At 36.1% G+C, this 27887-nt stretch overlaps 1 protein-coding gene across 3 annotated transcripts in view; it reads left to right on the forward strand.

Annotated features, from left to right (window-relative positions):
• BICD1 (BICD cargo adaptor 1) overlaps positions 1-23819 on the forward strand; it is a 175546-nt gene extending 151727 nt beyond the window's left edge. The window contains exons 9-11 of one of the 3 annotated variants that reach the window (XM_090272995.1): positions 9748-9756; positions 18732-18807; positions 23659-23819. In XM_090272995.1, coding sequence (XP_090129121.1) covers positions 9748-9756; positions 18732-18807; positions 23659-23746 — 173 coding nt within the window. In that variant the 3' untranslated portion in view covers positions 23747-23819. The remainder of the gene's footprint in view (positions 1-9747; positions 9757-18731; positions 18808-23658) is intronic. The other 2 variants (XM_090272993.1, XM_090272994.1) reach the window with 2 other exon arrangements.
• Positions 23820-27887: the final 4068 nt, after the last annotated feature.

Here is a 27887-nt window from a genome sequence, read left to right on the forward strand (position 1 = left end):
CCACGACTACTCTACCCAGCAAGGCTCTCATTTTAAATAGAAGGTAAAATAAGGAGTTTTCCAGACCAAAAAAAAAAAAAAAGGCTAAAAGAATACATCTTCACCGAACCAGCATTGCAAGAGATGCTAAAGGGGCTGATTTAAGAAGATGAAGTGGGGGGCAGGGGGGTGACACAGGTATAAAGGGAAAATGTGGCAATGAATAAGTACTTATCAGTAATAACCTTAAATATAAATAGGTTAAATGCGCCGGTCAAGAGACATAGGGTAGCTGAATGGATAAGAAAACATGATCCGCATATATGCTGTCTAAAGAGACCCACCTCAGAACAAAAGATCTATACAGACTGAAAGTCAATGGATGAAAAAAAATTCCAAGCAAACAGAAATGGAGAAAAAGCCGGGGAAGCAATACTTATACCAGACAAATAGATTCAAAACAAAGGTGATAAAAAGAGACAAGGAAGGACAATATATAATGCTTGAGGGAACAATCGACCAAGAAAATATAACTCTTGTAAACATATATAAGGAACATATATATAGGAGCACCCAAATATATAAGGAAAATCTTGGAGGACTTTAAAAAAGATGTTGACAGCAACGCACTCGCAGGGGATTTTAACACCTCATTGTCAATAATGGATAGATCTTCCAAGAAAAGAATCAACAGGGATATTGTGGCATTGAACAACAATCTATATCTAATGAACTTAATTGATATATATAGAACATTTAACCACAAAGAAGCAAAATATACATTCGTGTCAAATGCACATGGAAGGACACAAAACAAGCCTCAACAAATTCAAGAAAATTCAAATTATATCAAGCATCTTCTTGGCTCACAGTGGCTTGAAACTAGACACCAATCTCAAGGAAAATATACAAATTCATGGAGACTGAATAACATGCTATTAAATAATGAATGGGTTGATGATGAAATCAAGGAAAAAATCAAAAGTTTCTGGAAACAAATGAAAATGAACACACAACAGCCCAAAACTTATAGGACACAGTGAAGGCAGTTCTGAGGGAAGTTCCTAGCAATATAGGCCTACCTAAAAAATATAGAAAAATCTCAAAACACACAACCTAACCCTTCATCTACAAGAACTAGAGGAACAACAACAAACAAAACCCAGAGCGAGTACAAAGAAGAAAATAAGATCAGAGCAGAATTAAATGACATAGAGACTAAAAGAATAATTCAGAGGATCAATAAATCCAGGGGCTGGCTCTTTGAACAGATAAACAAAAGCGACAAGCCTTTAACCAGACTCATCAAGAAAATAAAAGAGAGGACCCAAATAAATAACATCAGAAACAAAAGAGGAGAAGTTACAACTGATAACACAGAAACACAAAAGACTAAGAAATTGCTACAAACAACTAATTGGACAACTTGGGTGAAATGGACAAATTTCTAGAAACATATAACATTCCAAAACTGAATCAAGAAGCAGAAAGCCTGAATAGATTGATAACAACTAGTGAAATTGAAGCAGTAATAAAAAAAACTCCCAACACACAAAAGCTCTGGACCAGACAGCTTCACAGGCAAATTTTACCAAACATTTAGGGAAGAGCTGACTCCTACCCTTCTTAAACTATTCCAAAAAATTCAAGAAGAGGGAAGGACTCCCAAACTCTTTTTATGAGGCCAGTATTATCCTAATTCCAAAACCAGGTAAAGACACAACAAAGAAAGAAGACTACAGGCCAATATTGCTTATGAGCATAGATGTTAAAATTCTCAACAAAATATTGGCAAACTGGATCCAGCAATACATTAAAAAGATCACACACCATGATCAAGTGGGATTCACCGCAGGGATGCAAGGATGGTACAATATTCACAAATTAATAAATGCCATACATCACATAAATAAAATGAAAGACAAAAATCACATGAGCATACCAATAGATGCAGAAAAACCATTTGATAAGATCCAGCTCACATTTATGATAAAACACTTAGCAAAGTGGGAATAGAGGGAGCATACTTTAACATAATAAAGGCCATATATGAGAAACCTACAGCCAACATCATACTCAAAGGGCAAAAACTAAAAGCTTTTCCTAAGATCTGGAACAAGACAAGGGTGTCTCCTTTCACCACTTTTATTCAAATAGTATTGGAAGTTCTAGCCACAGTCATTAGACAAGAAAAAGAAATAAAAGGCACCCAAATTAGAAAGGAGGGAGTAAAACTGTCATTATTTGCAGATGACATGATAGTGTAGATAGAAAACCCTATAGGCTCCTTCAAAAACCTACTTGACCTCATAAGTGAATCTGGCAAAATAGCGGGATACAAAGTCAACATTCAGAAATTGAAGGCATTTTTGTGTACCAACAATGAAATATCAGAAACAGAAACTAGGAAAAGAAACTCATTTACTATAGCAATAAGAAAAATAAAGCACTTAGGAATAGACTTAATTAAGGACGTAAGAGACCTGTACTCGTAACACTACAGAACACTGAAGAAAGAAATTAAGGAAGATACAAATAAATGGACACATACAGTATTCCCTCACTTATCACAGGTATTATGTTCTAGACACCCCCCCATGATAGGTGAAAATCTGCGAAGTAGGAACCTTACATTTATTTTAGTATTTATATATATTTTAAGGCTTTATAAACCCTTCTCACACACTTATAAACTGTTCCCAGTTCCTTATTAACCTTTCCCACTCCCTTATTAACCTTTTCCACACTTTTATAAACACTATGTATGTTCTTAAACATATTCTACACTCTTAAACCTACGTAACTTTAACAACATACGTATACAGTACCACAAAATCCCGTGATATAGTGAAAAATCCATGATAAATAATTAAATATAATATTTTTTTAAATCCTGCGATACAGTGAGGCCGCGATAAGTGAAACGCGATATAGAGAGGGATTACTGTATAACGTGTTCATGAATTGGAAGAATTAACATCATTAAAATGTCCATACTATCCAAAGTAGTCTATTGCTTCAATACAATCTCTATTAAAATATTAATGACACAGTGGAATACTATGCAGCAGAAAGGAAGAAGTAATGCCTACCTTTTGTGGCAGCATGGATGGAACTGGAGTGTTAAGTGAAATAAGCCAGGCAGTGAAAAACAAATACCATATAATCTCATCTATAAGAAGAACCTAATGAACAAAACAAACAAATGAGCAAAATAGAACCAGAGGTATGGAAACAAGAAACAGACTGACAGCAACCAGAGGGGTGCAGGGAGGGGGATAAAGGGGGAAAGAAAGGGAAGGGTCTAGTTAAGGAACAAGTATAAATGACCCATGGACATGGACAACGGGTGGGGATTGACTGGGGGTGGGGATGGGGTGGGTGGGGTGGGGGAGAGTAATGGGGGGAAATTGGGACAACTGTAATATAACAGCAACAAAAAAAAAGTACCCATGTTATTCAAGAAATTCATAATCTGTATGGGAGCTAAATAGGCAAATAAATAATGATGTTAATAGATGTTCCTGGAATAGTAGAGGAGTTAGGGTGGTTAGGAGACCCCTTCCAGAAAAGCACAACACATGAACGCTAACTAGAGCTTAATAGGGGTGCAGGTGCGGGCTGTGAGAAAAGCCTTGTAGGAAAGCAGGTCAGTTTGTGCAAAGACCATGAGCTTGGCGCTAGGAACTGGAGCAGGACTTGGGAGTGATAGGAAATGAGAAACATGGGCAGGGCCAGTTCAGTGAGAGCAGACCTAATCTTGTGGGCATAGTTAACAGTGTTAAGAATAGGACCACATTTTCATTATGTAAGATCACCCTGACAGCAAGGTGGGAATGGATTAGATGTGGGTAACATCTAAGATAAAGAAGGACTTACAGAGACTAGTGAAAATGCAGATGATGGGCGATGGAAACTCGGAATCACAACTGTGAGGAATGTGAATGTTTACATGAATCTAAAGTTAGAGAAGTCCAACTATATACGAAAGCCAACCTGTCCCATATACACATGACCTATTCTAACTGCCTTTGCTCCTTCATGCCCCTTTTGGGGGCATGAATGTGGAAGGAACCCAGTGAAGGCTCTTTGAACTTTCTGAACCGACTACCTCAGTGGGTTTTTTTCCCTAAAGTATTTTCCTATCAATGCTTTTACATTTATGTGTGTTCCACTTCACCACATCACTGTACTTGATTTTTCCACAGGATTCAGTTCTTGAAGTAGCAGGGGTGCACAACATTCTGTTGAAATCTATAGTGTTTTTAATGTAGCTTCCACAGTGTGCTTCCCTGGGCATTTATTGATATTAGAGCATGTTGCCCTGAGTTTGGAATCTGCCAAAACAAAAGTTAATTCAAAAACACTAATTCACAAAATTACCAACCACGTGTTGAAAAATACATTTTTCTGTCTTGCCCCAATGGAATATGCCATTAGAAATGGAATCAGATTTCCAAATTTTAGGGCACCAGTTTTGCTGCAAGAGTATTTTGCTTACTTCTTCTGGGTTAGCCATGATTCATTTTACAGTAGAAACAGAAAACACCCTCAAATTTCCTCTCATTTCTTTCAGTATTTCTTCAAGTAGCAATTTCATTTTTACAGGAAATCTTTTAGTATAGAATGATCTTGAATTGGAATGTACCATTTTAAGAATATAAGAATGTCATCTGAGAGATGTCTCTTCATTAGATTCTGTCCATGTCCGTAATGACAGATTCCTAATTGAAAACTGAAAAGTACAAGAATTTATCTAATGTCTTCCCGAAGGGCTCTGTATTTGTTTTGTTTAGATAAATATGAAATGTCCTCCAATATTGTTGAATGTTTTGATTTTCATCCAGATAACTAGTTTCATACAAAATATTTTGAAATTACAAGATTTTTCTCCTTTCTTATTTTTTATTGCAAAGGGTTAAGCTGTATGTATATCTTATACGGTAGTTTTATCATTGTGTACATAAATACACCAAAATTATGAAGACACTTCTGATCCCTCGTCTGCTGTAGGCAGAATTAGCTGCTTCCTTCTCTGTGCCCCATGACAGACAGTAGTCACAGTTTGTCTTAAAATCAGATTCCTCTATGAATCTCTAAACTCCTTTCAAGCAGGAATCTTGCCTCCTTGGTCTTTTAATCCCTAAGATCTTGCCCGGTACCTCCTACACAGGACGTTCTCAAGTTGTTGAATAACTGGTAATCAGTCCAAGTTCTTACAATGAGTGGCTTTATTGTGGTTTGTCATCTATACATGGTTCTTCTGTTGTACAGAATTATAAATAGTGTATTTCAGATAGTTTTTTAATTTATTAATTTTAGAAAGAAGGAAGGGAAAGAAAGAAAGAGAGGAGGGAGAGAGAGAGAAAAATCCATTTGTTGTTCCACTTATTTATGTTCCCTAATCAGGAACTGAACCCACAACCTTAGTGTATTGGGAGGATACTCTAACCAACTGAGCTACTTGGCCAGGGCTCAAATATCAGATGTGTTCTCTCTCTCTCTTTTAAATATTTCTTACAATTTTGTTTTGTTTCAGTTTTTCTTTTTTCAATTACAGTTGACATTCAATATTACATTAGTTTCAGGTGTACAGCGTAGTGATTAGACATTCATGTAAATTACGAAGTGATTCCCCCAATAAGTCGAGTACCCACCTGGGATCATATATAGTTATTACAATGTTATTGACTAAATTCCTTATCCTGTACTTTACACAGATATGGTTTAATATAGATGATGTAATAAAATCTACATAAGAATTGCATTAGGAAAATTTTCAAGTCAGTTATTCACTTTTTTTATTATTTAATCCAGGCAGCATATATCATTTTAAAGTTCCTTTATTTGCTTGTTTTAATGTATGCATGCCCCCAAATCAAGGCGATTATAAGAAAATATCCATTTTAGAGGGCAAAATGTATGAATAATACAGTGTAGAGTAAAATGTTCCATATAAATACAAAGGCTTTTCTTATTTTTTTCTTATTCCTTTTGATATGTTTTTATAGCTTTTAAGTATGTTTTTCAAAATTCAAAAGATACAAAAGGGTGTTAAAAGGGAAAGTAGCTCTCTTTGCTACAGCTGAGTCCAGCCAACCTTGTGCCTTCTTTCAGAAACATTCTCTACGTACACAAGCAAATTTATATAAATATATACATATATACTTACAAATATGTATTTTATATATGTATTACTAACATTGACACAACCACATTGTTATGCATGCTGTTTTTTTTTTCACTTATACATCTTGGTTTTTTATTCATATGAGTACTCATCTTTTTGTTTATTTTTAAACAGAAACTATGGAGGAGAAGGAAAATATACTTGAACCCTTTAAGAAAGCTTGAAATGTTTCCATGTGTATAATAGAAGTATTTCTTGCCAAATAGTAACATGACAGCTATAAGAATGTTTCACCTTCTAGACCAGAGCTGTTCAACAGAAAGACAGTGTGATAATTTCATATGCAATTTTTAATACTCTAGTAGCTAACTGAGAAAAGAAATGAAAAGAAACAGGTGAACTTAATTTTAACATTTTATTCAACACATTATATCCATAATATTACCATTACAACATGCAGTCAGTAGAAGCAATTAAGATATTTACATTCTGTTCTTCTTGGTCTTTGAAATTCAGTGTTTATTTTGCACTACAGCATATTGCAGTTTGAATTAACCATATTTCTAGTGCCCAATGGCCAGAATTTGCTAGTAGCTACTGTATTGGGCAGTGCAGTTCTAGACCTTAGTTACCAATGGTTTTAACTAGCTAAATCTGGGGGCATGTTGGAGAGGCACAGGTGAGCTGAAACACATGGAAGGCCCAGGACAGTCCAGGCAATAACTACGTTCCTTTCCCGATCCTGCCCGAATGACACTTTCTGGCTCACTGTAAAACACTGCCAGGCAGATGGAAAACCCGAAAGAGTTCCTAAGTCATAGCTCCTGCTTCAGACTCATCAAAGAGGCCAACCACTGCTGCCCCAAATGACAAACTAGTCCAATTCTAAACTTAAAAATTGCACGTTATCCTTATACCTACGCATCCTCCCCACCCATAAGTTAGAGAACAGCCTTTTTTTCCACCATCCTGCAGTCAGCTATTTACAGAACCTAACCCTTAGTTTCTTGGGTATCCTTTGTGCTCGTGGATCAGGTTTGACAACTGTCTACCATTGGGATGGCCTTGCCTTCATATCCCAAAACACCCCGTGCAAAGAAGAATTTTAGTCCTCTGTTCTGGTGGATAGCTGGGGCCTCTGCCTCATCATACTTCAGGTGAAAATGGCCATCAGCATCTTCCATGCCAGCAATTTTCAACTAGTGTACTGCAAGAAGTTTTAAAACATGCAATTCCTGACAATTTAGTCAGGGGCACTGACCTCTTTTTCCTTAGATTGTCAAATAAAACAGTGACAACAGCCAACACAATAGCCGTCTGGTGTGAATGAATCAAAATTATACCAATTTTTTTTGTTAGATCAGCAAAAAAAAAAATAATGTATTTTTTGGTGTGCCACAGAATTTTAGTGGTTAGCTTACCTATGCTGTGAGATGAAAAAGGTTGAAAATTGGTGTTCTTTGCTATATTCATACTGTTTAATCCACTCTTTTGGTACTAGTCTGTTGCATTCTACTGTTTGCCTTCACTGTAACTACATAACAGCCTCTATTATAGCAACCTCTGATTATGAGCATTTCCTTGATTCTTATATTCAAATTGCTTCTTTGAACGGGACATTTTCTGTCTACAAAGAATACAAAGAAAAACATAATAAGAAAAAGCCACTATAGGTACCCAGCGAAGCCAATCTTAGGTTAACAGCTGTGGGCTCTCTTTTACTTTTATAAGGATATATGGAGTGAAGAAATATGGAAGGCCCTCCCAACTGTGAGACTCTCTGATTTTATGAATACAAATTTTCTCTCCATGATTGGGACTGGAGCTCACTGTACACAATCCATGTTTTTAAATAGAGCTATATTTTAGCATCATGTAGTATACTTTCCATCAAGGAAAAGAAAAATTCCTGTTATCTAACTTTTGGGGGGACAATTTAAAATATGTATGTGTTGTGAACTGACTATACAAGGCAGGAAAGGGTGGTGTTTTGAGTTAACACTGAATTCTTGCAGTGTACTAACACTTTGGTTTCCTTCTCAAAACAGATGGGCTTCAGTTTCTAAACCTATACCTATATTGTGACAGTGGATATAGGGCCACTGATTTAATTCAGAAATGCTTCTCTGGTACCCTTCAACATGGTAGTCAAACAGACTCTTCTGAACATTAATAGCTTGGAGAATGGACCCTTCTGCACGCTGCGCCTGAGCTCCGCAGCTCTCCTGAGCTCTGAGCAAGCCGGGCAGGGCCTGAAGGGGCAGTCTGAGCTGGCTGTGAGCATGGAGCCAATGGCGGGTAGTGCTACTGCTCATGGAAAGCCTACACTTGGTAACTTCCTTTGTTTTAAGAGATGTAGTGAAAATATAGTTCCACAGAACTGACACCTATTTAAAGTGACCAGTCATTAAATGTGCACAGCTAATCAGCCAGAAGAGATTCACAGGGTGCTGTATTTATCACACCATGATGAAGCACCCTCCCACCCTCTCAATTTCCTGTTGCACAGGTGTATGTCCCTTCTGCCACGCACCCCTCTCTTTAGTCATATTAATGCTTGTTTGGTTTTCTTGGCTGTTTCCCCACTGTATTTATTATGCCCGAAGGGTATGAGAGGAAAAGCACAACTCAGAATGGTTTACTTGACTCCTTTCAATTGTTTATGAAAAAAAGAAAAAAAGGTAAAGTCGTAAAGATGCCATTTAAGCATTAATTTTGTTGTCCTTTAAGCCAAAAAGAAAGTCATTGATATATTCTTGATATCACAAATTTAAAGTTTTTGTGAACTGTACCTGTCAAAGCCAAATCTGTTTGGCTTTCTTTATTCATTACCGGACCCCGAGATTTTCTTTTTCTGTTATGGTGCTTAGGTTACTTACGTCACTGCCATGGGTCCAGTCTGCAAATCATATCTCCTTCAGAGGGACCGCTTCTTCAACTAACCTCTCATGTAATTGCATGCATCAGTGAATGTCCTGGAAAGGTAGACTAGATTAGGCTGTTACTTTTATAATAATTACTTAAAAGAAACAAACTTCTGTAATTTCAAGTATTTGAGTTAGAGATTTATATGAAAATAGGTACATTTGTTTTACAGGATAATGATTTAGAACAGGACTGTCATTTTTACTTAACCTACTTTCAGTGGTTATGAAATTGGTACTTTTTTTAGTTGAAGGGGATATACTTTGCTCATGTTAAGAACTTTTTTGCTGCCCTGATGCTGTTCATCTAATCTATTTTTTGTTCTAAACTGAGCCTCTCCTCTTAATTCTTCATTGCACTTAAGATTATGTCTTACTAAACATTGAAAAATCAGTCAATGATCAGTTTGGATCATAAGAAGTGAAATTATAAATTTGGAGTAGAAAGGAGCACCATTTGCTCTGGCCAAATGTTACCTGAGTCCCTGGCACCAATGTCCCAGTGAGGATGTTTATTAGTTCATCTTAAATACATATTTCTGGCATTCCAGACAGTCCCAGCTCCACCTCTATTCACAGGATCCTTAAAAAAAAAACAAGTATAGAATAATCATTTAGTCTGAGTAGGTATTTATAGAATAAGCCATTATTGATGACAGTAGAATCAGTTAAACATAAATTTTTTTCTCTTTTTATGCACTACTTGACATCAAGCAAAAAGAGGTAAGTTGGCTATAAACCTGTAGGTGAATCTTATTTTCTTTAATAAATTTAAGAAATTTATTAAAGAAATAACATTGCTTCAAATAAATTTCTACAAATCAAATACTTTTACATTAGGAAGCTTGTTATTATATCCGTATTCTTTTCTTTGAAAAGTGAATAAGCACCTTCTGTAAATGTGGATTTTAAAAAATTTAACATTTAAACATACTGCTTTCTCTTTAACTGAGTTATACTTTTGGTTTAATTTGCTTATGAGGACATAGTACATTTTTAAACACTTGGTTTAGTTTGGGGGTTTCTGAGTTATTTTCTCCAAAAATACATGGGTTATATGTTATAAGTATTTCCTCTTTTCTTAAAATGAATTTAAAAAAAAAGCAAGAAACTACTGACATTGATGAAAGCCTATAATTTAAGATCTATCATTTTATGGAATAGGATGCCTTGAACCGATCAGAATATTTTCTGGCATTGAATTTTTTGAAAATGACAAAAAATAATGAAAAATATATTAAGTAAGAAAATCAAACACATTTCACTGAGTGGTGTCTCACATATTTTTCTTGTTTAGGATATATATTTGCAGTTGATCTTTTTAGTGGGTTTTTGGCTGTAGTTTGTTTAACTTATCTTTCATTCTTTTTGCTGATGAATTAATTGTGACATTTCAAAGGTATAGGCTTGTCTTTATCTGATACATGCTATTATTGACTTTGCTTAATTGAAAACAGACTACCATACCACCTTGATTTAACTGTGCCCACTGACGTTGTTCTTGGGAAGGACATTTCTGAATAAAAGGTTATTTTCTAGTAGGTGTTAAATTGATGTAAAAATCTGGCAGCAAAATGTCCTTTTACCTCTTGGTGCCACTGTATTTAATTGCCCTCTCCCCCTTCACCTCCATGTTTTTCCCACCATAGGCTGTTGATTACACACATGCTTGTGGTTTAATTGTAAGTTGTTCAGGAGTGGCAAGGTGACTCTCCTGCGGGGCGTTTTTATATTTCTCTTTTATGAGGTTTGAAATACAAATAGATTATGAATATTGCTTTGTTTTATCAGCTAGTCACATGATCCTCATTAGAACAGCAAATGGAAAGCTGAATGAAAGCTTTTGTCTAATCTATAATCACTGAAAAGTCTAAAAATGCTCCCTCTTCTTAGCAAGTGATGCTTTGATACTATATTGTTGAAGACAATTTTAATGCCTATCACTAAAGTGTGATAAACTATATACCCAGTTGTCATTATATAAAGGCAGAGGCAGAGTTTGTGAAGATTTGTCAGTCATATTTTTGCACTGTCTATGTGGAAATTTTTTTATGTGTTTCAACAGTTCTGTCTTTATTGTTCTTTAATAATACTTAATGAATAATGATTGTTTCTGACTATCAAGGTTATAAACATATAATGGGATTTGCTGTGTTAAACACTGATGTAAAGTTAAAGGCTGAAGTGTCTGGTGACATAAATTAGTAAATGACACCCCTGAGTAGCTGGAAATTATACCATTATCTTATCTGTGGGTACTTTCTGAGAAACTAATATATTAATAGGATATGTGATATTTTTGGCAAAAAATGGATGAGATAGCCAACTCTATGTGTTTGATTATAAAATGCTCAGTTGTTCACAGCTATACATTGTTATTCGTCAATGCACCATTAAATTTACATTAGCTTTTTGAAAATATTTTAACTTTTCCTAACTACTGTTTATATTTATATAAATGTTTCTAGTTCATGCTGTCATTGTTTTTCTTTATATAATGTTTCTACCTTAAATTTGTTCTACTGTTTTCTAAATTCTCTACTTCCTATGTTTGTATTTTCAGTTTATATTTATAGGTGTCAGTAGGACTACTCAACTGTTACTACTACTAGGAGAGTGTATTTTGATGCTTCTTTCCATTAATTTTTCCGTTAACTCACTAACACTATTAACCATTTTGTAGATTTAGTGAGGAATAATTTAGGATTGATGTCATTTGGCACACTTTAAAGAATGGCAATTAAAATTTATTTTTAGGATGTATACATCAAAGTTTTATAATCATCAAAGAATAATAATAATTACTTGATATCACTAAATTAGCTTTAAAATCTTTATCAGATAGTATTTACTCTTTTTTATTCTTTTTGTTAGAAAGATATAGTTATGATGATAGGAATGTCTAAATTGTAAACTCCCCCATTTTCAAGTGTGGCTCCATCAGACAATGGCATTAATAAAGTACTAACGAAGAAAGAAATCCAAAGAGCTTTTAGGGTAGTGAAGTTAGTATATTAGCAAGTATTTTGCACCGCATGCGAATTCTCCAAGCAAATTACTGTGGGGAAACGGAATTATAAGAATTGTAAGGCAAGGTTCTCTCTGCCCTTAGCCCTACAGCCTGACTGAAAAAATTAGGCTTACTGCACAGAAAGCAGTGGTCACAAGCTGTACACAAGAAATGCTGAAGGAAAGGAGATAAGTCCTGCAGGAGTTTAGAGGAAGCAGATACTTCCTTCCTGAGTGGTCAGGAATAAAGACTGAAACTTGTTAGTTCTAAATAGTCAGAAGAGAGAGCATTTCAGATGAATAAAATGTTAGGAGCAAAGGCTTAGTAAAATGATTTCATCATATAGTCTTTTTGAAGCCTTTTAAATTTTCATTGTTGTGAACGGTACAATATTTACTTTGTTTCTTGAAGCTAAAAACCTCAAGGGCATCTGACTTCTCCCTTTGGTCCCTCATGTCTAAGGGATGACCTGTTCCTGTCAATGGACCCCGGGGTACATGCTTTCACAGAAACGCTCATCTGCAGGACCAGTATTTACTGTCCTCACTTAACAGATGGAAAAACAGAGACTCAGATCGGTTAAGTCACTTCCTCAATGCCCCGCAGCTACTGGTTGGAGAAGCAGGGATCTAAACACAGAGGTGTCTCTGCTGGATTCTAAATCTCATGCTGAAATGGAGGGGAGTTGAGGAGCACAGAGGAGAGAGGCTAAAGGGGAAGGCCAGGAGCCATAGAACATGACTGCAGAAGCATCACTGACGAACAGAAGGAAATTACTGTGACGTACCCATTCCCCATTCCCATAGATTGTTGTGTAAAAGCCTCCCTTAGGAAGCATGTCAGTAACTATGGGGGGCACCTGCATGCTATTAGCCACAAATATTCATAGTTCCTGAGTTTGGGAGGCTTTTAAAAAAGATAATTATGCAATTCTTCTGTCTTTACTTCAATACACAATGCCGAAAAATGTATACTTTCTTTTAATATAAGTACACAGATTTTACACCCTATCATTGATTTTGTTTTCCCCAATACCACTGATTTGACCACTTTTACATCTTTCTAAAATGCTTTTTGCTGAAATTCAAGTACAGATTTTTATTTAGAATTTGTACTCTGGCCTTCTGTATATATCTTTCCTTTGAGTTTCTTTGAATTAAAACATTTATTTCAACCCTTGGACGGCTTAGATATTAGAAGAATTCCAGAGAAATTTAGCTATTCTTGGTTTATTGAGACTAAAGAGGTACTGTTGACAGAGTAAGAGAGACTAATTCTTGCTTTCACTTTGGATCAAGTACAAAGGCTCTGTATTTGTTAGACTGAGGGGCTTAAACAAATGTGTTCCTCCCACTTCTGTAGGCTAGAAGTCCAAGATCAAGGTGTCAAGGCGTGGGCTGGTTCGATCTCACCTGAGGCCCCTCTCCTTGACTTGAACATGGGGTGCCTTCTCACCACTGCCTTTTATCTACGTGAATGTCCCCCTAGGTCTCTGTGTGCCCCAAATCTCCTAAACCCCTCTGCTTATAAGAACATCAGTCAGATTAGATTAGGGTTCACCCTACCTTAATTATGTCTCTAAAGATCCTATCTCCAAATATGGGCATATTCTTAGGTACTGGGTTACTGTTTCAACATATGAATGTGGGGGAGGACATAGCCCATAACAGGTTCCGAGGGGCATTCTACTGAAAGGGCATAGGGTGGACAGTCAGAAACCTGGGATCAAGTTCTCACTCTGTCCCGCTTTCTATGGAACCTCAGAAAATCACTTAACTCTTCTGATCCTCAGTGTTCTAATCTGTAAAATGGACATTTTGACAACCAAACTCAGCTGAGTATTCTGAGCACTTAAAAGCTTTTGTTCACTATAAAAGTCAAACAGGAAGTGACCATACATAAATTCCTTAACCTCCCTAGGCCTCAGTTTCTCATTTATAAAATAAAAACAAAACCAATTTCTTTGAGTTTGTGTAAGAATGAAAGCGCTGTTGCATGCAAAGTGCTTAGCCCAGTGTTTGCACATATACAGTATTTAAATATTACATGCTACCATTATTTTTCATCCTTTCCTCTTCCTTCCACATTCCTTCTGCATGCTCTTCCTTTTCTGTATTTTCCAGAATCTCAATTAAGGAATAGTATGGAAGAACAAGTCCAGGTTTGCAGAGAAAGGGGAGAAGTATATCCTGTGAATGTAAAAGAGAATGTCTGTATGCTGTGATCATTAGCTATGAAGTTATCTTAGAACAATCCATAACTACCTCTGTCAATTCTTAATGTAATAGCTTTCATGATTAAACATTCTTGCTTTTCTACTGTTAATCATCTGTCCTCATTGAAAGGTCCTTAAGGAATAGTGACTGTTTTCGCCAAGTAGATAAGTTTTTGTTCCAAAGTGATATCTGTTTGAAAATAATAGTAATGTCATATTCTGTAATAGCAGTTGTTCAAGTGGGTAGATTTGATGATTACACCTTTCTTTACCAGTCTTGGAAACAGTACACCACGTTGTCAAAGACAGTAACTATCTCATGACGAGGCACGTTTGCTCTTTGTATCATGAATTTGCTTTTTTCCTGCTGATATTTGAGTTTATGAGTTGCCGTTTTCAAAAAGAGAAAGGAAAAAAAAGGAAAGCACATATGCCTTTCCTTCTCACTGTTTTTGTTGAAGGAAAGATGATAAAAAGTCATGGCCTTATGAAAGACAGGAGAAGATGTCCCAGGGAGAAATAGAATATGGAAGTGAGAAGGTTAATTCCGAGGTATGGCAGAAGAAGAAATGTATTTTTATACAACATAAAAGGCAGTAGTTTCTCTAACCTATAGACCTACGACCTTGAGGCTGACCCTCAGAAGATTTCTAGAAATCAGTGGGTTTCACGTGCTCAATATAAAGTAGAGATTACTAAAAACCAGCATGAATTCATCAAGAATGACTTATGCCTCATTCTCTAGCTCATAAAACCAGAAAGCAGTAATATAACTGAATTCTGGCAAACAACCAACCAGGTATTTTATAATATATTTTTTAGACAAATAGAGAAATTATAGATGATAATATAGTTGTTTGGGTTTATAACTGGTTGAATGGACATGTTCAAAGGATCCAAATTCATAGGTTGTTATTTATGAAATATTGTGTGCACTTCTCCTGGTCTTATTACTAGTTGCTACTCTTTAAAGATAAAGATCACAATTTCTGATTTGAAAGAGAAATAAAATGGAGAGGAAGTTAATATGCTAGAAGCTAGATGACAAAATTGGATCTAAAAGGTGTTTCAAGAAGGAAAGATGAAACTCGTACTAGAGATGAACACAAAGCTAAAAGTGTATGAAATATTCCATTGGATCCCCAGACACCATAAGTACAGGATGGAAGAAGCATGACTTGAGAACACCCTCTGTAGACAACGCAAGTTCATGGGAAATAGCAGTGTGACGTGGCTGCCAAAAAAATGCCATGCAGGCTCCTGGCCTTCTCATGGAATCAGGATGTCCCAGATGAGGCAAGACTCTGCCACTCCACTCTGCCAGTCACATCTTATCCACATGTGATTTCCTTCTGAACACCTCATTTTTAGAAGGTTGTCCACAAACTGGGACATGGTCAGGCGGCTAGGAGGAGAGTGAGGGAGGTTGAAATCCTGTCTTACAAGTAAGAACTTGGGCTAAGGGAAACTCAGGGGATGGAGATAGTTTTCAGGGGAAAATGTGTGGCACCCGGAGGAGTTTATGGTCATGAGGGAAGGAGATGCCGTATGGAAAATAAGATCTCATGAAATGGCAGGAATGCATCAGTTCTCAAGTCAGGAAACCAGGGGCTGGGTGCAAGCTGTGGAGACTGTTGGCCACAAAGAGCTGTTGCTCAGCCTCCCACTGGGTGTCCGGGCACCAAGGGCACCATCACTGCAGTGATGTGTCCATAGGTTTAATTCAGCCTTTGGATCATACCATCCTAGATTCAAATCTCAGCTCCACCTCTTAGTGGACTTTGGCAAATTACTTAACCTAAGTTCCTCTTTCCTCATCCATAAACTGGGAATAATAAAACAGGGTAAAAGGAAAGCATGCATGTTCAGTGCCTAAACAGTGTCAGGCATGTGGTAATCAATCAATAAGAAAGCTGCTATCATCATCATCATCATCATCACCGTCATCATCATCATCATCACCATCAACATCGTCATGACATTTTATTATATTTGTTTGTTGAATATGCTTGTCTTTCTCAATTGACTGGGGACCATATCGTCTGTTTTCCTTTAACCCCCACCTCCAAACATAGTTTTAGACATGTAATAGGAGTTTAATAACTTGATTGTCAAATGGTTGAGTCAAATGGCAATGACTGATGGGGTTCTGCAGTGCCTTCTCCTTAAGATACATAATTTTCATCTCTGATGCCCTCAGAAGCAATGAGATGAGGCCTAGTTCCTTCAGGAGTGAGTTTACCAGCTTCCAGACAGAGTAGGTGAGATCATGTAACATCTTCAGCAGCTCAGTGCTGGGATTTCCTCAATCTCCTCACCCACCCCTTTCACTTTACAAAATACATGCTACTACACATGAGCTGCTCAGCTAGGTTAGACATGTGTGTGATTGGAGGGCCACAGACCCGAGAAGAAGAATTTAGAATATAATTCAGTTGGAGTGATACAGCTATTTTTAAATTTCCTTTTTTCATCCATCACCATCTTAGTTATGGATTTTTTTTTTTTTTTTATTCTTTAAGGATAACACTTGGCTAAGTACTTATAAATTATAAATGCAAAGAATAATAATAGCCAGATGTGATGTTACTTCTGAAGAAGGGAAAACTGATATTCACAGCAAATGTAAGGAATATCCACCTCATATGAAACAGTTCATTAAGGTACACATTATAGTCCTGCTCACCTGCTTTATAAATTTCAACACAAAGCATATTTCAACTGACTAATCTGTGGCTGCATTAGCAAAGAAAACATTTCCAATATTAAATGAGATGTGGAAAAATATTTAAACTATTTAATTCCATTTTACAGAGGCTAAAAACTTTGCTATAGAAGAGCTTTATTTACACCCCCTCTGCCACATAAGACATAGGCCAGATCCCGTGTTTTTCTAAGGGTTCATGTTTTATCTGCATCCATCGCATTTACCCAAATACACCATAGGAGGGCAGCACACACCTGGCCGTATCAGAGGCCTTATCTAAATTAGTCCAAAACATTCCTCAATTATCACTTAGAAAAGCCATTAGAAAAAAAAGAAAAGGAGCATAAAGGAATTCATCCTTCCAGACTCTGAGTTTCTACAAAAGGGAATCAATGAGCTAATCAAGCTGCAAAATGGGAAAACAAAGAGTTTAAAAAAAAGAAAATTCCCCATGGCTGAGAAAACAGAAGTATTTGTTAATTCGAAGAACTTTTACTGTGTAATCTGGATATCAGATGCTAAACAAGAATCGGACCTTGTTCCTATTAATAAGCAATAATTAATAAGTTACTCTCCAACAAAGACCACCTAATAAAAGGTCCCTTCAATAATGATGTTCTCTTGAATGCACTCAAACCAAGCCTGCCTTATGTTGTGTTCCACTTTGCACCACAGACAGCTTTAGTGTGTTTTCACTATCTCATACAAAAGCATCAACAATCTTCATGAATTTTGGTATTCCGAAGGTACATAGTCACGTTTTGTTATAATAGAGAATAAGTGATTCTTAGACACAGTGTTTGGAGTATAGATTTTTATACAGCCTCATTAATTCAAGGCTGTCAATCCAGAGTTTGTAATAATTTGGCTTAAATATTATCTACATAACATAGGGAAAGAGGTATGCTAAGCAAAGACATAGTCTAAGCAGTTAGCAAGAGGAGATTTTGCAATTATTTAAGAATAATTGAACTTTTAAGTCTAATTTTAACTTTTTTGCCAAATATTTTTGCAGAAATATAATCTATGAATTTATAACCAGCATCCCGGTGATTGTAGTGTGGTCAGCTTGGTACCAGTAAATAGACTGTTCTAGAATACCCAGCTCGTGGTCTTTCTTGGAGTAGGTGACTAACACAACTGATCAGCTAAAAGATCGACTCTTACTAGGTAGCCCTTTGTTAACCTAATGAGAGTTATATATGCATATTATATGACTTTAAAATGACAAAAATAAAACAAAAGTGGATTTCCCATTCAGGTTAGCTTTCTCCATCAGTCTGACAATTTACTATATAATAACCATTTTAAGTTTTCTGCTAATAGTTCTTTTTTGTGATAAGTAAAATCTATTTTCAGAAAACTATGTAAAGATGATTTTCTTCTCTCATATCCTTCTCTTAATCATAGAAAAGATTGTATTGCATTCTTTTCTTAATGTACCTATGGGATTGATAATACACCCATGTGTCCTGACAATAAAGTCAGTTATTTGAATATATTCCATTTTGAGATAGCAGATTGAAGTGCTAAGCAAGTAACAGCCATCATGTTCAAGCTCAGAACTTGAAGGTTTAAAAAAATTGTATTAATAGACTTTATTTTTAGACGTATCCAAATACCAAATATGAACGGCCACATATGTCCCAGTATCTGTTTCTGTATGAATACACATTCCTCACTAAATCTCTCAAGCAATTGCTTTAGTTACTAACAATGCTCTGTCGTCTCTTTGTATACATGTCTAATTTATCAGTTTCTTGTAGATTGTCAGCAGCCTGCTGCCTCCGTACCGCCACAGTGCTCACAACTAGCCGGGAGGCAAGACTGCCCGCCTGTCAGGTAAATTCAGACGCCCGTTCTCTCCCCACCCGGCTGCATGTCAGAGCCATAGACCCCAAGCTCTCCTTTTCTGCACCATAACAGTCTATACATAATTACGTTTGCAACATTTTATTTCAAACTGGGCTACACAAACACACCTTGGGTACTTGAGGTCAGATGTACCCAATGGACATCCCAGAGCAGAGTTTATTTTCCTGGCCACTAGTGGAACTAAAGGCCACCTTCAGGTCTCTGGTGTGAGTAAATGTTTGTATTACTCCAGGGTTTCATTTCACTCCAAAACAGAAAACCTGGAATTGGGAGGATGTTGGCTTGCTGCTTCTTTCGTTCATCTTTTGCTCTTAGAATGTATTTCTCAGACAAACAAAACAGGAAGGATAGAGAACATATTTAATGGCTGTTCTAAGACAACTTCATGAAACTGTTTCTCATTAACACTGAAATTGAAAGGTGGAGAAAATTTTGTAATTGGTGTTTCAAAAAAGAATATTTGCAGTGACAGAGCCCTTTGTGTGGGATTAACTGGAGACATTTGAAGGCAGGTTTACATACTTCCTGGACACTCAATACGAGAGCTCACTGACAGTTTCTATTTCAGTGAAAACTTTGCCTCTCCATCATGAATTCCTGGGTGACTTCCACAAGCACCCCATGAGGACCTTCCATAATATTTCAGTTCCAGTGATTTGGCCCTCTGATGGTGCCAAGTTTTTATAGTTGGGTGTGGCTTTTATATCTGCTCCTTGTTCTCTCTCCTACCAGGCAAGGTTTCTTTTGAGTAGGGGCAGGCCCCAGCGTACTTCCATGTATGTCTGAGGAGTAGGTGGCAGTTGCAGGCTGCAGTGGCTGTGGCTTAGCTGGAGTGCTGGGGACTCACAAGTGTTTCCCAGAAACAGTGGCACCCAAAGCCCCTGTGACTTGGTCTCTGAGGCTGTGGTACAGCCTGCTGTCTAAGTGCGACATTAAGTTAGCAGGGAAAGGGACATGATTAAACAGGTACCACGCCAGTGTCTCCTGATTGATCTCAGCCTGCCACTCCCACCTTTTCCAGCAGCAGGGTTTTTACTTCAGGAAGGTGCTTCGAGAACATACAAATGCCATTAGTCTACAGTAGCCAGCTTAGACTGATTTCAGTTATGTAAGGAAATATAATTATAAATGTTCAAACCCATCTCAGTGGATTATCTGTGTATCATAGTGAAGAATGTGGGCTTTTCACCTACAGCCCATTCTTGGCCAAGCACCCACCACCCAAGGCCCAGGACAATGTGCCAGTTACCATTGCTTCCAGGAACAAATGAAGGAGCTTTGAACTCATATTGCTTGGGTTTGAACTCCATCTCAAACACATATAGTTGTGGATTCTTAGAAAGTTACTTCTGCTGTCTGAGTTCTATCTCTTATAAAGTAAGGATGAGAATGAGGTATAGGCTTGGCCCATAGCATGCTCTTGATATCTGGCATTGCTACTAACTCTTAATTAGTACCTAAGCTTCCCTTAAGACAAAGATCTGCCATCTCTTTCATAATCTCTCTAATTTGCTTGGGCAAAAAGTAAAGAAGACTATTGGGGAATGTTTTCACCTTTCATTTTATTTCACCTTGTTTTTTTTTTTTTTTTTTTTTTGAGAACCAGTTTGACAAATGGTTACCTATCCCAGTTCCATGTCTTTTGAAATTACTGAATTTAGATTGCTTGCTACAAATGTTTTTTAAAAAGCAATTTAATGAATTACAGATATTTCTAGTTTCTACCCACATGAATAGAGCATGCTGCAGAGCAGGCTTCCACTGTCCTTCATTGCGGTCCACAAAGAGAAACGATAAAATGCATATAGACTGTAAAAGATTGTTCTTTTCAAAGTCGCTGGAATCATGACTGGCTTCCTTCCCACCTGTGCCCACTGCAAAATGGATCGAATTGCATGTCCTCACTGCCTTTTTCACTTTTTTCCTGGCAGAAAACTTAACATATAGCGAACCTTTGAATTCCTACCATACACAATGTTAAATTCTTTACACTTATTAATCACTACAACCTCCATAAGGTTAAGCACACAATTGAAAATGAGGAAAACGAGGTTGGGGAGGTAAAATGACTTGTCCAGGGACTCCCATCCTGAAAGCAGCTGAGCCCAGTGACTCAGGCACCCATTCGCCCAACCACCACCACGTACCGCAGCATTGCCATGGGATGCTGCACCCCACCCCTCTTTAATTATGCTGTGAGGAGCCAAGTCAGAGAGTACTTAAATCACCCATGTTAACTCTACCTCTGAACTGAAAAGGAACCTTTGTTTAATGAGAAAATATTCTAAGAATGTTCAGTAATCTCAAATCAGGTGTTTTTCTACTTATCTTTCTCGCTTTATAGTATACTTTCTACAGGTAATATGTATATTTAGATATATTCAGATAAATAGGTATATGGTTTTGAATAAAATAGCACTTTCTAATATTTAAACATACAGAACTTTCTATATATTGTTTTCACAGATGAATGCTATTGTAGAGCTAAATTATTAAAGTTGTTTATAGATAAACCATATAAAAGGGACACCAAGGTTGCAGCTTTGGATGTAATATTTAACTACATAGAGATATTTGGTATTTAGCACTTTCCCCCAAGAATTTGATTACTTGGGAAAGAAAAGTTTTCAAAGATAAATTTATTTCTATATTTTAGTAATAGTTTGTATGCTAACTGTTCACAACATGGTCTTACCTACATAAAGTGAGCTCTTAAATGGTAATGGTTGAATAATAAGTGGGTTCCTAAAGATATTTAGCAATCAGAACTGAAACTGAATTTTTCCTATAGCTGAAATGATTAAAACATATAAAATATTTACACTTAAGGGATAATTACTTAATTTGTAAGCCAAAAATATGCTTCTGCCACATATATACAGTGTGTGATTGCATTTATGCAAAGTTAGACTAGTAATACTATTAAACTATTTATAATCTCACACTATATAAGCAATATGAAATAATGGAAAATTGTTTTTAATTTTTCAATTCCAGTTGTCATTATTAAATTAGTTTCAGGTGGATAGCATAGTGGTAAGAAGCGATTCCACCTACTCCCCCCCATAAGTCTAGTATCCTATAGTTATTACAATATTATTGACTATATTCCCTTTGCTGAACTTTACATCCTCATGACTGTTTTGTCACTGCCAATTTGTCCTTCATAATACCTTCATCTTGAAAAATATTTTAATTATCATGAATGACTTAATGCCAAGGTTGGGCCAATTGAGCTATATAATCCATGTTTTAGCTGTGACTACACACTTCAGCTGGTCAAGCAGAAATGCTTCTCTTTCTTTATCATGAAAAATATTGAATTACACAGGAGCTTCAAAAATGTATTCCCCTTATGCTATTTGCCATTATGTTGAATAACGTCCCCTAAAAAGAAACTCATTCTGAATCATTCAGATTTAACAAGAAAACTCTGTTGGGTCCATGGAAAGTCTGTCTGCTGCTGTGTTTCCAGGGCCATCTGAGTCCTTTTGGAGAGGGGAGAAAGAATTTTGCCATGAAATATTTTCAGTCCTCTTGAAACTCCAGGTCTCCCATGTTTACCTACCATGTTTTTAAAAATAGGAAAAATCACTTGTATCACTGATAGTCCTTACTATACAGGAAATTATTTTTATCATTGGTTGTCTTAACCATATAGAAGAGCATATCTCCTTTTAAACTACATTTATAGCTGTAAAAAGACTTTGGGAAGTAGGAATGACCTCAAGCAGATTAGTATTTGACATAATTTTGATGCCGTATCAAAATTCTGATATTCTGCGATATACGTGAAGGATAATTTCGGTACCAAAGATTAAGTTTGTTTAATGATAATTCTGAATGACTTCAATGATAATATTAGCTTAAAAAATATATGTAATTAATAATAGTAAACCTTGAATAGTTTTGTCAAACATTACTCCTGTTAGAAATGAATTCTATGGTACTGAATTTCATAATATAAGGGGAAAAAGCAGTTATAGAATAATGCCAATCTCTTTCAGTAATACAAATATCCCCATAGTGGGATTTCCCCTGTTAGATTCTGAAAGGCCTGAACCCAAATGTGATTTGTAGTTTTACCTTCAGTAATTTTGCTTCCTTGTTCTTCTGGATTATTTCTCATGGCATTGATGTGCCTGAGCACTTCTAAGTTTGTTTATACCAGGGGCTCTCAGACATCTTTTGGAAATCTGCATTATATATACTTAACAAATAGGAAATGTTTGAAGGCTCTTCAGTCTTAAACTCCCTAGCTAAAGCAGATAGGGGGAATCCTTGCAGCCAATTAGGATTCCAATGGCAAATTGATTATCTTAATGAATCTGATTGACCAGGAAACTGATTTAGAATTCTCTTAAGTCTTGGTCTAACACAATCTTCATCCCCAGGAGCTTGCTAGAAATGCAGATTCTCAGGCACAACCCCAGACCTATGGAACCAGAATCTGCATTTGACCTAGATCCCCAGGTGATTGGTATACACATTAAAGCTGGAGAAGAACTGATCTAAAGAAACCTTGCAACTAATCCACAGACCCAGGAGAATGGGACTGTGGGCAGAAATTGGGGGTGGGAGGGAGTGATCGTGAGGTGTTCACATATTTCCCTACCACGTTTTATTTTCCTTTGTGCGTGGTTTTGAAGAGCCATGGTTGTCTTGGCATGCTTTAAATTTAAACCATTTTCCATGTGAAATTTCTGCTCATGTTTTGTTTTTTTTGTTTTGGTGAAAATAATGTGTCTGTCTAACCTTACAAGTTGCCTAGCCCCTTAGCAGTGCATTTCCCGCTGACAGCTTGTTTCTCATTTTCAGTCCTGACCTAGCTCTCCCTGACGAGCAGCCACATTCCAGCTCGCAGTGCGCCCCTCTCCACTGTCTCTCCAAGCCTCCTTACCCCTAGTCGCCATCTCCCGCCGACGAGCCTCTGGGGTGAACGTTTTGTAGCCACACACAGGATACTACTGCCCAAGATCCAACCGGTGTTTTCTTCTTGGTTGTTAGCTGTATGGTGGGATTAATGCCTGTCACTTTGGAAGATGAAAGAAAGTTAAGAAGAATAACACAAAGCACAGACTCCGGCGTGATAAAACTTTTTATGGTTTCTCTCTCAGTCACGGATAAACTTCTGCAATGAAATGGCTACAGTTCAGTTGAATAATAAATAAAACGACACAGGACACTTGTATCTCAGATGACTTGGCTTTGTCTCGATAACATAGAGAGACCTAAAACCATGTAAAATACATATATTGTAAAATTATCTTTCCTCATGTGTCACATTCGGCTATAGAAGTTGATTCCAGTGTTTTTCATCATTAATATTTATTCTGTACTTTATTTGCCACATGATTTATGTTTATAAAAATAATTTCTGAGAGAGGTGAACCTAATTCATTTATTTTTAAAGAGGCATAATTTGCTCTGTTAAGTATGAGTTTTAATATAGTTTGAAATATGGAATTGGCCAGATGGTCGTTTTTCTTGCACAAAATGATAAATAAGGTGCATTGGAATGTTAATAACTGTATTTTGCTGCTACACTGATATTGTTTATGCACTTACTTTCTAATCAGTAGCTAATTAACTGCTGGATTTTTTTAAAACTAGAATTCTTCACTGGACATAATTGAGTAAATCTAAGTAGGAGACTATGTTATGATTCATTGACTTATTCAATCTTGATGGCATCTTTAATTCTTTTTAAAATTGCAGGCAGGTAGATGCACTGGTGCTGCTCCTTTGTGTGTATGTGTGTGTGATAATGTTAAAGAAGGCTACATAACATTAAGGAAAAAATGGTGTGTTTATTTAATGACCTGAATTTTTTTTTTTAACTTCTCCCAAATTCAGGGTCCTAACTATGAGTCTTTCCTGCTAAATCAAGTATAAATGGGAAAATATATCCATAGAGAAATGTAAGTTAGCCTTGGGTTAATGAATGTTCAAATGTCAATTAAAGTTGTATGTTTTGTTGTTGTTAGTTTTTTTCATAATGAATCTTCCTTGCCAAAAAACAACAGATAATAAACCTTAGCTCATTGTCTACTTTTGACAAACACTCAGGTGCCTACAATCATATTATACATATTAAAATAATACTTGTTCCTAGTTCATTTACAGATCCTGCTGGATAACTCTTATGACTTGATTTAAGGCAGTCGATTTTCATAGCAAAATTTATTTTGCACATAATCTGACAAACAAGGAAAACAGCTAATTGAGCTGAAAGGTCTAACACTCCTGGGCTCCCTTACCTATCAAGAACTGCCCACACAATTGCTCCTAGCCCTGATTCCTTGTCTAGTCAGGTAGCCTTAACTTATTTAATCATAACGGTTTGACCTTTTCGTGTAACAATATCTGTAACTTCTTTTTAAAACAAAAACAATCCTCACTATTAACATAAAAGATAGTTAACTATACAGGGCTCTTACCATGAACATCTAATAAGAGCCACTCAGCTTATTGAGTGGAAGCGGGTGGGACATTAATGGAATGGTCCATCAAAGATGGCAGCCAATGGGCAGTCATAAAGCATAGTGCGGGAGCTTTCATCAGTTACACACCTATTAAGTAGTGGTCACTGTTACCAAAGCAACCAAGAGGTTTTTGGTTTCTTATATGAGTGCTATTTTCAACAGTGTCATTTATTATGCAACTTGAAGTAGTTAGAAATCTTCACCATAAAAAGGGATCCAGGTGAAAGCAGAGAAAAAGAAACAAATCTTCATGAAGTCTTGATCATGGTAGCCTAACCTGTTCTTTCCCACCTGCATTCCCTTGCTGTTCCTAAACTCTTGCTTAATTTTATCCGTGTTGTATCTGCCCTGTATCAGTATTAGTGAGACAGTGTGGATTATATTAGAGTTCAACTAAAGGAAGCTACCCTCCTGTTTTTTTCTCTTCGTTATTTCTTTTCCAAGCATCATGGGTCTGGATTTGAGAAGAGGTATAGCTGCAGAGTTGACTTTTAATAAAAACTCTTTGTGCCTGAGGGAAAATATGCCATTTTAAAAAGTACCTCAGAACATCTTCCTATATTGCCTCATCACTTTTGTTGGTTGTACAGGGAACTCAGCAGTAAGTATTGTCTCTGTGTAACTATAGAGCAGTAATCCTACTTGAAAGTGCAGTATTGCATTTTTGTTCCCTTACTCTAGTTATGACCCAGTGAAAGGCTGGGTCACAGACAACACATTTTTTTCTTCCAATATAAAGTTTATCAAGTCTACCATATACTAATTTTACTTCAGTTCCTTTATATTAACAGAGTGGGAAGTGTTTGTTTTGAAATATCAATTCTATAAAAATGTTCATTTTAGCAAAACTTTGCCAAGAAGGTATAGAAACTCAAAAATAAAGCTCTAATTTTCAGCACAAAATTAGGTAATAGTCCCTAATCAGTAAGAGAGAATTCCATGTATTTAAACTGTGGCATCATTTAGGATAGTTTAAACTGAGCCTTATCAATATTTATTTGTAGGCATTTAAAATGAATAAATATGTGTAGCACGGATAAAAATCAGTACTTGTAAAGAACATCAGGATTCAAAAGGAAATTGAAAATTTGAATTAGTAAAAATCTGAAAGAACAAACTTCAGTAAGACCAGGTGAAGAAGGATGTGGGGGAGAAAGACTACAGAACTAGAAAAAAAAAAACACTAATTATTTCAAACAAGGTGAGTGAAAAGATTAAAGGTAACTAGTAAGCATGGTTAGCAGAGTAACCAGGTAATTTTTTTTAAAGTAAGCACAATTACCATACTGAAAAGGATAGTATGCAGAAATGCTTTCCTACTGTGAATTTTTTTAGTTGAAAGATAAAAGAGCAATAGTCTTTGGCCTGAGTGTACTCACAGGAGCATACAGGACCCTCAGATTAATCTTTCCAGTCAACTCATGATTCATAAGATCCTTTTCATTCAATTCTGTTTCAATAAGAGGAATTTGGATAACTTTGAGAAATCAAAAGTTATTAAATAATTAAGAAGAGAATTATTCAGAAATATTATACTTTAGCCTAAGGAAGAAGAGGTAAACTTGATCTTCAAGAAAATGTAACCAATGATATCAGCTATAGGTGTGATTGTTAAGACTAAATAAGAAAAACAAAGTTTTCAGTGTGGAGGATTAATATTAACTGTAGGAAAGAGATTCTTAACAGTGGGAAATGAATTATCAAAATTGATAATTATAATGATTTTTAAAAATTAAATATTGGTTGTCCAGTAAATTGTGGCAAGATATCTTTAGATAATATAACTCTAGGATTTCATAATCCTATGATTCTTTTTATTTCAGATTTAAAAATAAATTATTCTGGTTTAGTCATAAAATATTTTATTCCTTTAAATAGAATAGCAATCTTAACTTTTCCAAAATACTTGGCAAAAAATAAAACAGGATTGTTGGTATTTTTCCTTGCAGCTATATTTTGTATCTTTAAAGTTGTCCAGAATGTAGTGATTTTACTGTAAAAAGCCTCAGTTGTCAAAATCTAAAAAAAAAAAGACGTCCTCAGGAATACTTCGGAAATAGGTTTGCAATCCCTTAGGGAGTAAAAGCCTCTCAAACTTTATCTTTTCTTAGAATCCTCGATCTACTATATCTGCTTTTTTTCATGCTTTAGAAAATATTTGTGTACAGATAGTTCTTCTGTTTAAACAAGCATTCAGTGTCAGTCAAACCACATATGTGAACATTTCCTGATATTCTGCATTAAATAAAATTCTCTACAGTTCTCAAGTGGTAATTACAAAATGTGAAAATGAAATATATTTTCTACTGTGATAAGAAAGACAAATTTGCTGTGTAATTGTTAAATTCAGTCAGCCAAAAGACATAATCTTTCTCAGAAAGACACATCAGGGGAAACTGATGGATTTCCAGTAAGCAACCGTGCTAGTTCAGCCCAAGGATGCCACAAATGCAGTGATAGTCTAGCTATAAAGTAGGACTAGGTTCACAAGGAACTCTTAGAATAAAGTTCACAATTTTAAAAATTGTCCTATAACTTTTTTGTTTATAAACCAGAGTGGTT

The sequence above is a fragment of the Furipterus horrens genome, unplaced genomic scaffold, assembly GCF_987537825.1.
Source record: "Furipterus horrens unplaced genomic scaffold, mFurHor1.1.pri manual_scaffold_4, whole genome shotgun sequence".
NCBI classification, from domain to species: domain Eukaryota; kingdom Metazoa; phylum Chordata; class Mammalia; order Chiroptera; family Furipteridae; genus Furipterus; species Furipterus horrens.